The sequence below is a fragment of the Microcaecilia unicolor genome, chromosome 1, assembly GCF_901765095.1.
Source record: "Microcaecilia unicolor chromosome 1, aMicUni1.1, whole genome shotgun sequence".
In the NCBI taxonomy this organism is placed as follows: domain Eukaryota; kingdom Metazoa; phylum Chordata; class Amphibia; order Gymnophiona; family Siphonopidae; genus Microcaecilia; species Microcaecilia unicolor.
The window spans coordinates 566,768,514-566,783,753 of record NC_044031.1 but is presented as its reverse complement, the minus strand read 5'-3'; the positions used below and the strand labels follow the sequence as shown (position 1 = coordinate 566,783,753).

Sequence of the window (15,240 nt, the reverse complement as noted above, 5' to 3'; positions counted from 1 at the left end):
TAAAAGTATTCTGTGTGTATTAAGAAAGCATGTCAGAAAAAAAAATCCTTTTGGAATAGTTGTTAATCACACTTTCTATTATCTGTTGTTAATCACTTATTTTACATGTTGTCTAAATTTCAGGTGTGACAGTTGACACATATTCTTGTTTGGATCCTGGAATACCTATGCATGGCTATCGTTATGGTCAAGATTTTTCTATAGGTTCTACTGTGTCATTTAATTGTAATCCGGGTTATACATTGAGTCATGAAGAACCACTATTGTGTGAGAAAAATCATTGGTGGAGTCATCCACTTCCAACATGTGATGGTAAGAATAACTTTAGAAACTATTTCATTTTGCTCAAATCATTTATAATCTAAGAAGCTGATATACTAATATGTTAAAAGTGTATATTAGATGTCACTTTTCCAAAATTCAGTGGTGGAATCAGGGCTGGCTCAAGTGTATTGAAAACCCTAGGCCTTGCCTTCCCACCCCTCTTGGAGTCAAGCATCTCCTTTTCTCTTCTTTAACACCCCCCTTCCAGGTTAGCCATTATCTCCCTCTCACCTCTCCAGCCCCCCCTTCAGTGGCCAATATCTCCCCTTCCCCTCTAACCCCACCAGTTGACCATGTTCTCATTTCCCCTTCCCTACCTCACCCCACATCTAGCATCTGTCCCTTTCCCCTCTTGCTGCCATTGCCACCCTTATCTCTTCCCAGGCTAACCTAAAGATTAAAGAAGCATCAGAATTATGTGGACCCTTTGAGCACAAACCCATGCTGAAATGGTGCTTTGTCATACTCCCTTGCTCCCCTCCCCACCCCCCCCCCCCCCCAAAAAAAAGAATTCTTCCTCAGAAAGGAGTGGGACAGGTCTGTGCCTACAGGGCCCACACAGCACTGATGCTTCCTTAATCTTCCAGCAGGCTTGGGAGAATGTAGGGGGAGCAATGGCAGACCCAGCAGCAAGAAGAGAAGGAAAGGCTCTCACACATGCTAAAACTATTGCATCACCCTCCCAAAGTCTGCTGATCTAGGCAGACATCTAGTCTGTGCTTGGCCAGCCCTATATGGAGTGCAAATGAGGACTAGATTCATTTGCAACCCATAGCAAAATTTTGTAAATAACTTTTTACACATTAACACAACTTGGAATTTCAAGCATTCCTGCCCTAGCAATGTGTGAAAATATATATATATTTAAATGACCTTTTTGCATGGTGGTAGCAGGTCCTTAATGGAAGCACTGACCAGGGTCCCTATTTGCCAGTCAAACTTTAGAACAGTGGGGGTGGTGGATCTTAATACTGATAAAACCCAGCACTGATGACACATGAATATTAAAGTTGTAGAGCTTACTCAACACACTCCAGCAGTGACTCGTTTCACACTGGGTTCACTGCCCAATGACTCAGTAAGTCACCACTGGTCTTTTCAACTTTAATACATTTTTAGAAAGCTTTTATAAACTTTTCATGATTTTCTATTTTTAATAAAATGATACTTAGCTTTGTATGCAATCTAGTGAAGCATAAGCGGACCCACACCAATATGATCCACGTTTCGAGAACCTGCCTCAGGGTTTGGTCCTTGATCACCATAGCTCTCATTTAATTATGCATAGTTTCTACTATGTTCCTTAGTTCAGGTTCAAGAACACAGGAAGAAAATTCTGGAGGTGAAACAAGGTTTGGTTTGCTACACCTTCCAAAAAGAATGTACATTCAGGGCCCTTTTACTAAGCCACTTAAGCGTTTACGCGCGCCCAGCACGTGCCAAAATAGAGTTACCACCTGACTACCATGTGGCTCTTGTGGTAATTTCATTTTTGGTGCGCATACGATACGTGCATCTGAAAAATATTTTTTATTTACGGGCGCACGTAGCGCATTACCACCCAGTTACCAAATGAGTCTTTACAGCTAGGTCAATGGCTGACGGTAAGGTCTCAGACCCAAAATGGACGCACGGCAATTTTCATTTTGCCACACGTCCATTTTTGGCAAAAAAAGGCCTTTTTTACAGGTGTGCTAAAAAATGGATCGGTGCGCGCCCAAAACCCAGTATTTTCCCCACTTTAAGCACACAGCTATGGTCACTGGGTTATATGCCTTGACTGATAGCATGGAGGACCTGCACTATCAGTTTGGGCATACAACACGATGGATGTGCATTAAAATACTATAGAGCAGCTACCTATGGTGGCACTAACAGCCTGTGGAGCCTCCCCAAACACAAATTCAACCCTCCTACTTTTAACCATAACCCCCGATGGCAATTCCAAAATCTTCTCCAGAATATGACCAGATTTTCTGATGGTAATTCCAACCTCTTGTTCACACAACCTGATTTCCAACCTGTCCCCTGAAGAAGCCCTGCCGTCTGGTAGAAGACCACACCTCCTCTCACCTCTTAACCCACCTGGCACTTACCTGTGGGTCAACTAGGCAGTGTTGCTTGTGGGTGGAAGCTATCCTCCCAAGTAGGCACCTTTATCTAAAATGGTGCCAATGACTCCTAGCCATAGTCTCATGGTAGTACCAAAAAGGATCAAATATGAGGCGGGGGGGGGGGGGGGAGAACACTGTAGCACCTCCATTGACAGCATTCTGCACTGCTGGACTGCTTGTTGCACTTACCACCTCCTCTTGAGGTGGTAGTAAGTTCAGCTGCACTATTGACAGTTAGGACAGTTAGTGTGTGGTACTAGCCTGCATGCTACTATCACACATCTACCCACCCATGTAATGCCCATCTCCCACCCACTTCCACATTAGCCAGCTAATGCTGGATTTTTACCACGAGGGCTGCATTTTATCACAGGAGACCTAAGCATTGGCCATGCTACTATCTCCTGCCTTAGTAAACCCCACATTACCTGCTTCAAGCAGTTTATCAAAAGGGTTCCTAAGTTGTTTAGCAGGCATTAAAAGTTTTTATAGCTCCTTGCATTTTCTTTTTAAAATGAATGTGTGAAACACACAAACACCCAAAAACTGGAGAAAATGCAAAAAGAAAAACAAACTAAAATTGTTTGCCTTGTGCACTCTTTAAGAAAAGTGTGCACTATCCCCTGGATTCTATATATGGTGCCCAGATTTGAGCACTTAATTTGGGTGCAATCCTGAGATGTGAACACAACTTAATTGGCTAATGAGCCATTAATGATCAACATTTGGCCGCTAACAACTAATTATTGATATTAATTGGCACCAATTAGGACTTTGGTAAGCATCTGGTTGCATGCTATTCTATAATGCGTGGTGCCCAATTCCTATTGCAAGCAACTCAGAAGAGGACTTGGCCATGGGAAAGGCATGGGCATGTCAGGGATATTCTGAAAATGTATGCACATTCTTGCAGAATGCTGCCTCAGGGCAGCTAACTTAGGTGCCAGGTTTCAGCAGGCATAAGTCTGGTGCCCAAAGTTAGGGCATCGGATTCAGAACTAATGTTTTACCTAATTGTGAAGATCAAAGATTTCCAGCAGATAGATTGTGGAATGGTTTTGATCCTTGTTCCCTAAAAAACACTGAAAAATATTTTAGGTAATATAATACTAAATGTTGCCAAATGGTTTCATGCCGCCTTATCGTATAACCTCTGCACCATCTTTTTCATAGAGACTTTATGTAATTAGTCTAATCACTTTTTACAAAAGGAGAGTTTCCCCAGGAGATTAGGTTATATTATCCTTACACCAATACCTAAAAATTGTAATGAAAATTTGTCAGAGGTATCCAACTATTGACCAGTGGCATCCATACCATTTATTTAGATTTTGCTTACACCTTTTTCAGTAGCAGCTCAAGGTAAGTTACATTCTGGTACACTGGATATTTCTCTGTCCCAGGAGAGCTCACAATCTAAGTTTGTACCTGAGGCAATGGAGAGTTAAGTGACTTGCCCAAGATGAAAAGGAGCAGCAGGGGTTTTAAACTGGCCACCTCAGGATTGCAAGACTGGTGCTCTAACCACTAGGCCACTCCTCCACTCCATTGTTTATTAAACTGTTAGAAGGAATCGTAAAAGAAAAATTGCAAGACTATTTAGATATAACATCGTGCAATCTGTACAATCTGGATTTAGACAATTATACAGTACAGAATCAGTCTTAAGTACCATTATTACAGAAGGTAGAACATTGCTTAGTAAAGGACATAGGGAAGTTTTATTGCAATTTGACTTGTCCTGTGCTTTTGATATGGTCGATCATGCTCAAATGTTAACTCTTAGTGGCATAGGAATTTCAAGAAATGTGTTGAGATGGTTTAAAGGATTTCTGACCTGCCAATCTTATAGCGTGAAAGTACAGAATGTAGAATCAGACTGTTGGAATCCCATTTGTGGGTCCCTCAGGGCTCTCCGTTGTCACCCTCTCTATTTAATGTGCATTTTAATTCTCTGGGTTATGTTGTAATCCAAGTTGGGTTTAAGATGTCTATATCTATATTTATCTGTATGTGTGTGTGTGTTTAATATATATATATATATATATATATATATATATATATATATATATATATATATATATATATATATATATATATATATATATATAGGTTTTTCGTGTTCCCAGCAACCAGCGATAGCTGGATTTTGACCCCTGAGGACGCTCTAATAGAGCGAAACACGTGCGTGTAGGGTCTTGTTATCCTCATGTATATCCAGCCTTCTCATGCTGAAAACGCTAAAGAACTATAAGAGGACTATGGTATTGATTGTGAAAGAAAAAGATTGGAGTTCTTTCAAGTGGTACGATTGGATCTGCTTTGACTGTTTTCCCATGGATTCTTGAGAAAGAATAAATAATATTCACAGTTAAGATTGTGAAGTATAATATCTTCATACATGTTTATTATTTTACGCATGTACCCCTCCCTTACCTGCTTGTGTGTGGGAAAATGTGGGATACAGATGCTGCAAATAAATATATATAATTATTTCACAAGACATAGATATTTCAAATAGAATTGCAGAGTGTATCTGTCTTCTGGAAGAATGGATTTCTTCTCATTTTTTAAAGCTGAACAAAGATAAAACAAAATTTGTTTTGTTTGGCCAACATTTTGAGTATATGGAATGATAATATTTTAAAGGTTGGTAATCTTTATTTTAACTTTGAATCTAATCTGAAAATCCTAGGTGTAATTTTGACTAATACTTTAAGTATTGAACCTACAGGTTCAAGCTTTGATTAAAAAGATTTTTTACACGATGAAAAAGTTGAGAAGGGTAAGAAAATACTTTGATCTTGATGCTTTAAACTAATAATACAAAGCTTTATATTGGGTCAGATAGATGTATAATTAAACTCTGGAATTTGTTGCCAGAACTTGTGGTAAAGGCAGTTAACTTAGTGGGGTTTAAAAAAAGGTTTGGACGGCTTCCTTAAGGAAAAGTCTACAGACCATTATTAAAATGGACTTGGGAAAAATCCACTGCTTATTTCTGGAATAAGCAGCATAAAATAGTTTGTACTTTTTGGGGATCTTGCCAGGTATTTGTAACCTGGATTGGCCACTGTTGGAAACAGGATGCTGGGCTTATTGGACCTTTGGTCAGTCCCAGTATGGCAATACTTATGTACTTATGACTACTGTAATAGTGTCTGTCTGGGATGGTCCAAATCTTTGTTAAGAAGATTCAGATGATCTAAAATATTGCAGCTCACTTTATATTCTCAGCTCATAAATTTGATAGGGCTTCACCCTTACTAATCAAGTTGCATTGGCTGCCGGTTGAGGTCCACCTGTATTTTAAGTTTTGTACTTTTGTTTTTAAAATACTTTATGACAAGGCCCCAATCTATATGAAAGATTTCATCTATCTTTTGTCCATGCCAAAGAGCATTTCTACAAGAAATCCACTTCTTTTACAGTTTCCTAGTCCACGAGGAATACATTCTAAGCAGATTTCTCAACTATGTAGCAGGGCAAGTTTGGAATTCTCTTCTGGTTAAGATTCATATAATTTTGGATTATTTGTTTTTTAGGAAAAATTTTAAAACATACCTTTTTAACAAATACCTTCTGTTTAGAAATACTCTACATACTTATTTGAAGTTAATATGATGATTCTTATTTCCTTAGAAAGTGATTATCAATTCTTCAGGTTTTCTCTGAATTCTTAAATATGTGTGATCCGCACTGAACTGTAAGGTTGTAGTGGAATATAAGAATGTATTGGTATAGGTATAAAGGACATGTACCCTTTATAGAACTACATATAGTGCCAATGTTTTCCGGTGCTTCTTTTTGAGCATCATTTATGGAAACTTCCTGAGCCCCTACGTCTTGCTCCATCCTTGGCCACCTTTAAATCTAGACTGAAAGCCCACCTCTTTAACATTGCTTTTGACTTGTAACCACTCGCCTCCACCTACCCTCCTCTCTTCCTTCCCGTTCACATTAATTGATTTGATTTGCTTACTTTATTTATTTTTTTGTCTATTAGATTGTAAGCTCTTTGAGCAGGGACTGTCTTTCTTCTATGTTTGTGCAGCGCTGCGTACGCCTTGTAGCGCTATAGAAATGCTAAATAGTAGTAGTAGTAGTAGTAGTAGAATATGGCCTTAGATTCTATATATGGTGCCTATAAAAATTGGTGCTGAGAGTATTTCTGCTAAGCATATTCTGTAAACCATGCCTAGATTTAGGCGCAATTTATAGAGTATGTCTACCAATTTTATGGAATACACCTAGCGGCCATGCCTGCTCCTAACTTTAGGTCCATTTATTTACACCAAGTAAGACTTGATGTAAATACCGGTGCCTAAATTAGGCATGGAGCAGGTGTATTCTAAACCCAGCACGTAGATTTTGAGAATGCCCATGGCTTAGATTTAGGCGCAGGCATGGCTGCTAGGTTTATTCTATAAACCGGCTAGACATATTCTATAAACCATGCCTAAATCTAGTGTCAGTAATTGTTGTTAAGTGGCAATTATCCGCATTGATTGGCTTATTGAGTAATTAAATTGCATACTCAGATCCAGAATACGAATGGATTTGCATGCACGTTTTCATTTGTGATATATAGAATCCGGGGGAAAGTATGCATTCTTATTGATAAACAATTTTCATGTGAAATGACTGCCCTTCCCTAGCAAAGACTACACACTAATGAAATACAGTACATAGTCTTCAGAAATAGCTCTTTGCAAATTGTTAATGCTGTTAGGTAACAGAGAACAGTAGTCATTTGGATCCAGTGGTTGCCTACTGCCTTGTGTTTATACTATTGTTCTGGTGAAATAGCTCTTTCAATAGGAGCCGGCTTTTTAGGTGCTGTGGGTGCTTGAGCACCCCCAATATTGAAATAATTCCTTGTACATGTCCAGAGAGGAGTTATTTCCATTTTTAGCACCCCCAATAATTCTGAAAAGTTGGCTCCTATGGCTCTTTCTGTTACATTCTTTCAAAGTGGTTGCAAAAGAGGGTGGGGAAGAAAAGAGGAGGTCATCACAGTTTCAGTTTTACAATCCTGCACTATAATGGGTTTTGCTTCTAAGGGAGGGGTTTGAGGAGGAAATTTTATTTTCAGAACTAGTGGTCTGTGATAGACTGTGTCTTGTGGCAGATGTACCAGTCAGTGTGTCTTCAACACACAGTCTTTCACTGAGAGACCCATTCTTTTTTATGCATGTGTCAAGCCTCTGCATACAGAGGTAATGTAGCCTTGTTTTGTGTGATTTGAGACAGAGAAGAGATTTACTGCATTTCTGCACATTGGCTAGGATCTTTTCATGGCAAGATATGATGACAGAAGTTAATTTATCTGGGAAGTGAAATATTTGAATACTTGTTTACCGTTCAATATATTTGAGTGTATCACAGGCCTTTGTCAGGTCCACACAGCCCATATTGAGATACAAATTAAAAGACTTAGTAGTATTTTTCCCGATTCTGTTTGGTTGAGAACACCCTGTCTATGATCCCTCTGCAGATCTGAATCTATATTTCACTTACAGGAAGATGATATCCTTGAGCTGCTCCATTCTTGTAATAAAAAAAAAAAAAATCTTGCCAACACATCCTGACAGTAGACAGCAAAGAAATCCCATAGTGATTTTCTCAGCTAAATCTGTCACCTGTCCTCTTAAACAAATGGATGATTAATGTATGTTTAAAATTCTGGGGCACAGATCAATGTTTACAAAGGCAGTGGATGAATTGTATAAGTTTTAGAAGCATGTGATCTCCTTCTTAGGCACATTTCACCCAAGCAATATTGGAATGGGCTCCATCTTGTCTGCCTGTCTGTGTCTGTGACTTTGTACAAGTATGTCTCTCCCCCCCCCCTTTTTTTTTTTACACAGCAATGCTAGCAGCTGCAGGTGCAGTAATGCCAACACAGCCCATTCAAGATACATGGGCTGTGTCGGCATTGCCACACGGCAGCTGCTAGCACAGCTTTATAAAAAGGGGAGGGGGGAAGAGACATACTTGTACAAAGACACAGACACAAAAACATAAAAAACACAGACACACACAGCCAGTGCTACACAAAGATATATACACATTCATTCAGATACACACAACGGCACTCACACAGTCAGACATGCACACACAGAAAATACAAACACAAATATATACATTTTTCTACCATAATAGAACAAAGAAAAAACATCCAGGGCTAAAAGTTAGACGTTTTAGTCTAGACCTGTTGCAATCACAAGTCACAAAAAGGTGCCCTACATGACCAGATGACCACTGGAGGGATTAAGGCCTAACTTTCTTACTCCCCAAGTGGTCACTGATCCCATCCCAGCCCCCAAAGATATAAAATAAAAAGTATATATCAACCTTTATGACAACATCAGATGTTATTGCTTGTCCTATTAGAGCAGCAAGCAGGTCCCTGGAGTAGCCTAGTGGTCACTGCAGTACACTGTAGAGAAAGGGACCCAGGTCTATATCTCAACTGTTACACTTGTGGTGGAAAGTGTCACCCCCCCCCCCAAACCCACCAAATACCTACTGTACCCACAGATAGGCGATACCTGCAACCACAAGGGCTCTTGTAGTGGTGTACAGTTGGGTACCATTGGTTTTTGATGTGTTTTGGAAGGCTCACCATACAATATAAAATGGTAACAGTGAGACATGTACCTGGGACCTTTTATATAAAGTCCACTGCAGCACCCTCTAAGTTGCCCCACTACTCTGCTAAGATGTCTATGCGGCCAGTCTACTGCCCCCCTCCATACATCCCAATGGCATGTTTTTGTGCAATTTTCCCTTGGACGTTTTTTCAAAAATGCTCACAAAAGAAAACACACTGAACATAAAATGTCTACAAAACATTTAGGAAATGGCTATTTTCAAAACAAAAAAGATAAGATATTTTTCTTGTTCAAAAATGGCCATGTTCACCACTTTGATTTTTGGATGTTTTTAGCAAAGTATACAAAATCAGATTTATTTTAAACAAACCACTGTAGAATATAATGGGGCCTCTTAAATGTAAAAACACAAAAAAGGAGGAAAAGACCTTAAATACCCAGGTGCTAAAGTGAAGTTGACATGTTTTCATAGCACTCACCGGGCCACAACATCATCATTGGCCAAAAACCTCCTTGCATTTATTTTTGTTCTTTTTAATGCCCAAAAAACATTGTGCTCAACTCACTCAATGAACAACAAAAATACAGGCTTGTGCAAATCAAAATTGTGTATACAAAATTACTTAGCTTCTTATTTGTTAAAGGTCTTAAGACCTTCTTATCTGGAAAAGCTTACGCTCAAGACCCACCCCGCATCTCTTCCTATTGAATTCAATTTCTCTTTCCGCATTTCCCCACCTTTGCTATTACTCTCTAGTCTCTTTCACTTCAATGTCGTTGACTGTTGTAGAATTGATGTATGATTTCTGTAGATTACTGTAAGCCACATTGAGCCTGCCAGTGGGTGGGAAAATGTGGGATATAAATGCTCTAAATAAATAAATAAATTTGTTGATATGACTTCATGATTCTCAATAACATAACAAAAATGCCCCTTCACATCAAATCTAATCATGGTATAATCACTGTTATCAACTGACCATAATACCATTACCTCTTGCATCAGATCATATGTTCCACTAAGACCTAGGTCTAGAATTGTTCCACTTCTTATTGGTTCCTGAACCAGCTGCTCCATAAAGCAGTCCTTGATTTCATCAAGAAATTTTACCTATCTAGCATGCTGTAATGTTACAATTGCCCAGTCAATACTGGGGTAATTGAAATCACCCATTATTATTGTGTTACCCAGTTTGTTAGCCTCCCTAATTTCTGAGAAACTTTTTGCATCTGTCTGTTCATCCTGTCCAAGTGGATGGTAGTTCACTCCTATTACTATCCTGTTCCCCTTTACAAATGAAATTTCATAGGGATTCCAAGATGTGTTTTGTGTTCTCCAGAATTTTTAGTGCATTCAATTCAAGGCCCTCCTTAACCTGTAATTCTATACCAATTCGATCCACCCTATCACCGCAATATAATTTGTAACCTGTGCCCCATTGGTTATCTTCCTTCCACCAGGCCTTGAGATGCCTATTATATCTATCTTTTCATTTAGTGCAATATATTCTGACTCTCCCATCTTACTTTTAGGCTTCAGGCATTTGCATACAGACATTTCAAAGAATGTTTTTTGTTTCTATTTACAACATGTACAGCAGTTAACAGTGATAATTTGCAATTTTGAAAACATCTTTTCTCTTTATTTAAAGACACATGGAGAGGCATAATCAAAAGGGACGCCCAAGTTTTGTTGAGGACATCCTCGCAAAACATCCCGATGAAGGGGTGAGGAAACCCGTATTATCGAAACAAGATGGACGTCCAACGTTTGTTTCGATAATGCGGTCAGGGACGTCCAAATCTTGAAATTTTGGTCATTCTTAGAGATGGTCGTCCTTAAACTTGGTCGTCCAAGTGCTTGTCAGGGATGCCCTTTTTTTTCCCATTGTGGGTCAAGGATGTTCAAGTGTTAGGTATGCCCAAGTCCCACCTTCGCTACACCTCCAACTCTCCCCCGTGAACTCTGGCTGTCCCTGCGAGGGAAAGCAGTTGGGGACGTCCAAAATCGGCTTTCGATTATACCGATTTGGACAAACCTGTGAGAAGGACGCCCATCTTCCAATTTATGTCGAAAGATGGGCGTCCTTCTCTTTTGAAAATGAGCCTGCTAGTCTACTATGGTCTCTGTTGCAACCTTGCTATCGGGATGCTCTATCTTCCCTGTTTTGGTGATATATTTTAAAGATACCTTCTTTTAAACCATGTACTTTTGAGCCACTGTCAGCCTTCACCCAGTTTGTAGTTTAAATGCTGTTCTATCTCCTTTTTAAATGTTGATGCCATCAGCTTGGCTCCACCCTGCCCAGTTCCTAACAAATCTAAACCCCTCCTCCCTGCACCATCGCCTCATCCTCACATTTAGCCTCTGGAGCTCTGCCTTTCTCATGGGTTCTGCTCGTGGAATGAAGGGCACTTCTGAAAATGCTTCCCTGGAGATTCTGGATTTGAGCTTTCTACCTAAGAGCCTAAATTTATGTTCCCTCCTACATTTTCCTATGTCAATGGTACCCACATGTACCAAGACAGCAGGCTCCCCTCCCCCCAGCACTATCTAAAATGTTATCTAGGTGCTGCACGAGGTCTGCCACCTTCACATCAGGCAGGCAAGTGACCAAGGGATCCTCAAGTTCACCAGTCACTCAGCCATCTATATGCCTAATGATCAAATCTAGAACTACAATGGCCATCCTAACCCTTCCCTCCTGGGCAGAAACCCCCAGAGACACATCCTCAGTGTGAAAGTGTATTGCATCCTTTGGAGGGTAGGTTCTGGCTACAGGGTCACTTCCTACCTCTCTACATGATGCTCTCTCTTTAGGAGACTTTTCTCTTCCATGGCAGCACAGAGGTTGCCAGACTGGAGGTTGGACTTCTCTACTATATCCTTGTAGGCCTCCTCTATAAATCTCTCTGGCTGCCTCCGCTCCTCCAAATCAGTTAATCTAGCCTCCAGAAACTGAACCTTTACAGTTTATGCCTTCTTGGAGGGGAGACACAAGTTATATACTTGTTAGGGGGCAGCACTGTCTGATTAGATCTACCACCCATGGATAACAAGTTCTGAAATGAGATAAGCTAAGGCTGGGAGACCTTTGCTCCTTAGGATCATTCATTCTGATGCTTTCTTTCCTTTCTACAAAACTTACAGTCCAGACTAGGTCTCGTTCTGAACCAATTGATTTGATTTGAAGTCTTGAAGTAATTGAAATAAAAATGCAAACTAGAAAATAGCAATACATTTTCCCCATCTCTCCACCCTTGTGATAAGAAACACTATTCACTTACATAAGTACATAAGTATTGTCACACTGGGACAAACCAAAGGTTCATCAAGCCCAATGTCCTGTTTCCAACAGCGCCCAATCCAGGTCACAAATACCTGGCAAGATACCGATACATTTTATGCTGCTTATCCCAGAAATAAGCAGTGGATTTTCCCAAGTCAATTTAATAATGGTCTATGGACTTTTGCTTTAGGAAGCTGTCCAGACCTTTTTTCAACCCCACTAAGCTAACTGCCTTTACCACGTTCTCTGGCAACAAATTCCAGAGTTTAATTACACATTGAGTGAAGAAACATTTTCTCCAATTCATTTTAAATTTACTACTTTGTAGCTTCATCGCATGCCCCCTAGTCCTAGTATTTTTGGAAAGAGTAAACAAACGATTCAAGTCTACCCATTCCACTCCACTCATTATTTTATAGACCTCTATCATATCTCCCCTCAGCCATCTTTTCTCTAAGCTGAAGAGCCCTAACTGCTTCAGCCTTTCCTCATAGGAAGTCGTTCCATCCCCTTTATCATTTTTGTCGCCCTTCTTTGTATCTTTTCTAATTCCACTATATATTTTTTTGAGATGCAGTGACCAGAATTGAACACAATATTTGAGGTGTGGTCGTACCATGGACCGATATAAAGGCAGTATAATGTCCTCATTTTTGTTTTCCATTCCTTTCCTAATAATACCTAACATTCTATTTGCTTACTGTGATTCACCTCTGTAGATAGTGAAAACTGCTTTCTTCAGGTCTTCTCTATAGTTTGTCTTCTTTGGAGGCATGTCACTGGCACAGACTGCATACTCTTCTTTCCCTGATCCTTGGTCCATCTGGATCCAACTCCTCAGGTAGCCATCTGAGTCCTGTCCTTATGGTTCAGGAGAAACCTTCTGCCCCAGTTTCCTTAATATAGTTAGCCAACCAACTCTAATCCCTGTGAGATGCAGTGACCATAATAGGAAACTGCCTTTGGGACTGAATTTAAAACATTCAGTTTTTGTTCAATGTCTTCTTCTATCATTACATCATTAGTTAGAAAAACATTCCCAATTATGGAAAATATTTGGTGACATATAAAAGTCATATGTTACAATAAAGACAACCAGTAAAGGTCTCTATACTTCTAGAACCATGGTGGTCCCCTACACTCCTTCCACCTTTTTAAAACAATATGACCAGTAGAGTAGAATCAGGTTTTTTTTTTCCAACATAGGTTTATCTAAACATCTTGAATGTTGAATCTTAATCAAGGTAAATTATATAATTGCATAATAAGGTCAACTGTTACTAATTTAGTAGGACCACTAGAGATTTCTGCACTCCATAGCAGATAGAACCATAGGGGTACCTTCAAATAAAAATATAAATTATAAAATATATTTATTCCAGCTGATATTCAAAGCAATTTAAGCAGGCAGAAGCCTCTGCTGACCAGTTAATTGGCTTAGTGCCACCTAGGTGGTGATATTCAACATCTCTTAACTGGGCAGTGCCACTGAATATTACCACAGACCGCCAAACAAAAAAGTGGACAGGCCAGGGGCAGTGCTTGAGGTGGCATTGGGGAAGAGCAGGGGCTTATGCGGGTGCCAGTAATATTCATTGCCGGCAACTGCATAGCTCAGCAGGTGAAAATTCACCCACTTAGCTATGTGGGCCCCCGGCACTAAATATCAGCTGGGACCTACATAAAAAATAGAATTTCCCTCCAATCCCTCTTCCACCCTTCTGATGAGTTCCATACCCCCCTCACAACCCATCAACACCCCCTGCTGTTCCACACCCCCAACTCCCAGTCAGGATAGGTTCTCACCAGGCCTACCTGACCTCCCTGGTGGTCTAGTGGAGCGATGGGGCAGAAGCAAACCCCCATTCGCTCCTGCCCCTAGCAGCAGCTTCCTGAAAATGGCTGTCGTGACCTCTTGTAGAAGCCTCATCATACTACAGTACTACTGCAAGGCTGCCATGGGGGGGGGGGGGGGGGGAAATTGTTCTTTTCCCCGTTATCACATTGGACCACCAGGGAAGTCAGGTAGGCCCAGGGCTACCCATTCTGACCGGGAGGTGTGAGTTGGGAGGAGGGAATGGGAGGGGGTGTTCACCTGTTGGGAGAGGTTTGAGGGGACTATGCAGGACATCAGGGGGTTGGGGGGGTCTATGGACCTTGTTACAGGGGTGGGATGGTGAAAATTCTACATTTTTTATGTGGGTCCCAGCCAATATTCAGCTGGGGCTCGTATAACTGTCTTATACAGGCCCTAGATGAATATTGGCCAGGACCTGCATAAGCTCTGATGGCCATCCCCACCAGATTTAGGCCCCAATTTTCAGTGACAGTGCCTGGACATGCCCCAGCACTGAATATCAGGGCTAATCTAGCCAGCAATGGTAAGCGTTTAAACAGCACTGACCGCTGCTGGCTGAATATCTCCAGATTCTTTATATTATTTGAAGTAACATCCTTGAAAAATGTATCTCGGAGTAATTTTATCATTGGCCCACACTTAGGATATTTAGGGATATGAGTAAGACCAGCACCATTATAAATTAGTGGAATTTGCAGTAGAATAGATGAGTTCCAATCTGACTAGGTAGAACGTTTATTTAAATGCCAATTTGCTTTCAGAATAAATCCCGTTTACTAAATGAAATGTATACTGACTCAGCAGCTCAGCAGAAGTAATTTATCAAACGAAGCAGTGGCGTTCAAAAGAGAATTAAAAAGAGAAGAATTCTGAAAGCAAAGTGAAAGAACAAAAAATGTGTTGTAAGATCCAAAAGTAAGGGATGGGCTGTGTTGGCATTGCCGCGTGGCAGCCACTAGTGCAGCTTAGTAAACAGGGAGGACAGATTGCTATTCCATACAGTATTTATTGTCTATACTATAAACAATAAGTAGATC

At 40.4% G+C, this 15,240-nt stretch overlaps 1 protein-coding gene across 1 annotated transcript in view; it reads left to right on the top strand.

Annotated features, from left to right (window-relative positions):
• The window catches only part of CSMD3 (CUB and Sushi multiple domains 3), a 2,043,988-nt gene that overhangs the window by 1,036,960 nt on the left and 991,788 nt on the right, over nt 1–15,240 (top strand). Inside the window, exon 19 of the mRNA XM_030189879.1 lies at nt 124–312. Coding sequence (XP_030045739.1) covers nt 124–312 — 189 coding nt within the window. The remainder of the gene's footprint in view (nt 1–123; nt 313–15,240) is intronic.